This window comes from Elaeis guineensis, chromosome 11 (genome assembly GCF_000442705.2).
Source record: "Elaeis guineensis isolate ETL-2024a chromosome 11, EG11, whole genome shotgun sequence".
In the NCBI taxonomy this organism is placed as follows: Eukaryota; Viridiplantae; Streptophyta; class Magnoliopsida; order Arecales; family Arecaceae; genus Elaeis; species Elaeis guineensis.
Window position 1 is genome coordinate 109,467,892 of NC_026003.2, and position 2,138 is coordinate 109,470,029.

A 2,138-nucleotide genomic window follows, 5' to 3' on the forward strand; every position below is an offset into this window, starting at 1 on the left:
ACAATCAACGAAGAAGCGACGGCTTTCCTTAGCACCACCCAGAGCCGGCCCGGAAACTCTCTAGGATTCCGTGAAGCACATGGTTTTAAATTCTGTCCCCTTCCAACGCCCACCCATCCTCCGTGTATATAGGGGAACCCCTCGCCTTCCTCTCCTCGCCCAACGAATCCCCGCCTCAAACATCACCCGTCCTTCTCGTCTTCATTGCCAATCCCTCTCCTAAACTAGCTCTTATGGGCTTCCCTCTGGGCGGTTGCTATGTGGCCGTGCCAGAAACGCTGATCCTGCTGCTCAAATTCCTTGACTACCTACGGTTCGTCGTCTGCTTAATCCTATTCTACCTCGGCCTCTACCCATCCTCAGTTCCTCCCACTCCATACAGAGATCCTGAATTCGATCCCACGCCGGCTTCGGATGCTCTGGGTCCGGTCACCACCACATCGATCAAGGCTCGGCTGCCGGCGGTGGAATTCGTGAGCTTTGTCGAGAGATCGGCGGGGCGATGCAGGGAATCCAAGTGCGTGGTTTGCTTGGAGAATTTGGCGGCCGGGGATGAGGTTAGAGAGCTGGGCAACTGTCGGCATGCGTTCCACAAGGGTGCATCGACCGGTGGGTGGACGTCGGCCAGGTGACCTGCCCGCTGTGCAGAGCCCAGCTGCTGCCGTGCAAGGGAAGGTTAGCCAGAGCTTGGCTGCTTAATTTTTGGGCAAGGATTTGGTGAAGTGCCATGGCTTGGGACCATGGCAATTAGCTGGGCTATGTGAAGCTGGGATGGGGAGTTGATCTAGGCATTGGGCCTGCTTTTATCCGGAGCGCAGCTCAGATTTAGGCTGTCATGCAAGAGGCTACAAAGGAGGCCTGACCTGTTTTTAAGTAGCAGTTAGAGGGCCTCACCTCCATGCTTTGGAGGTAGATTCTTGTCAAAGATATTATTATTATTATTATTGTTTGCATGTATGACTTAAGAAAATATTTGTATATATTATATCATGATAATTACGAGTTAGTTGTGTATTCAAGTATACAAACTTTCGAAGGAAAATTTTAAATTAAATTGGATTTAATCTGTTGGAGGGTTTTTGTTTCTTTTTCATTTTTCTTGACTAACCGTGGGAACCGTTATCTGGTGTTGAATATTGAACCTCTTATTAGCACAAGCGCAGATGAGAAAAGTGCAAATCAGCTTAGCACAAACACCACTGGGCTAGAATTGTCGTTTTTTAATAAAATCATAGTGATTAACACTATACATCATTGGGTTCCTTATTATCTGTATCTTTTGCAAAAATCCACCATTATATTGGATGAACCAAAGTAATTTGAATCCTATAGACACACATTGGATTTGACTTGTATAATGTGATAGCAATTAGAATCTGGCATGGATCAACCACGAAACTCTTCATTTCGGCCAATCAGTTTCCACCACATGGCCATCTTGAGGGTATGCGAAAAAATTCAAATCTCCCTCCCCTCGATGACAACTAGTCCATAACAGTAGAATGGTCTCTCTAATCGGAAGATGCATATCTCACCAAATCACAATAAATTTCGAATGTGCAAATGGTTATCTCCAATCTCCTTCATGCATTTTTTGATGCGACGATCTCTGACCTTCACCTATATATACTCTTCTCCGATGCCCTCCAGATAAGTCTTCTGAAGTCTTCCAAAGCTTAAGTTTTTCCAAGTACCCGCAAATCCTTGGAAGCCCTCGGACGTTCGACTGAGCCTTTGGAGAAACCTTTGAGCCATTGAGTCCCTAACTCGTATGCTCAAAGAACCCCTGTTAGTTAAGATCCACACAAGAGCCTCTCATAGTTCTAGGCTAAGTAATGTTCCAGATGGACTAAATCTCTTTTGGACTTACTGAGCTCTTCTCCTTCCTCTCTTATACAAACTCTGACTTCCCACTTATTTTCACTACCTTCTTGATCTTCATCTTCTTCCACTACTACTTCTTTCAGAACATCCTTTTGTTCCACCAAGGTAGAATGACTTAGGCAATAGAGAGTCCTCTATTAAGAAACCTCTGGCAAGTAGACTTTTTTAATCTATGGTGTTTCAGGGTGCTCTTGGAGGTTGGAGTAGGGATCCGACCTGTTTTGGCTGCCTTGAGATCACTGGCTAGCTTCTAG

At 45.7% G+C, this 2,138-nt stretch overlaps 1 protein-coding gene across 1 annotated transcript; it reads left to right on the forward strand.

Annotated features, from left to right (window-relative positions):
• The first annotated feature begins 233 nt into the window (after positions 1–233).
• On the forward strand, positions 234–2,138 carry LOC105054235 (brassinosteroid-responsive RING protein 1). The gene is made up of 2 exons (XM_073245348.1): positions 234–628; positions 2,069–2,138. The coding sequence occupies exons 1-2, from the start codon at positions 234–236 to the stop codon at positions 2,136–2,138; spliced, it is 465 nt and encodes a 154-aa protein (XP_073101449.1).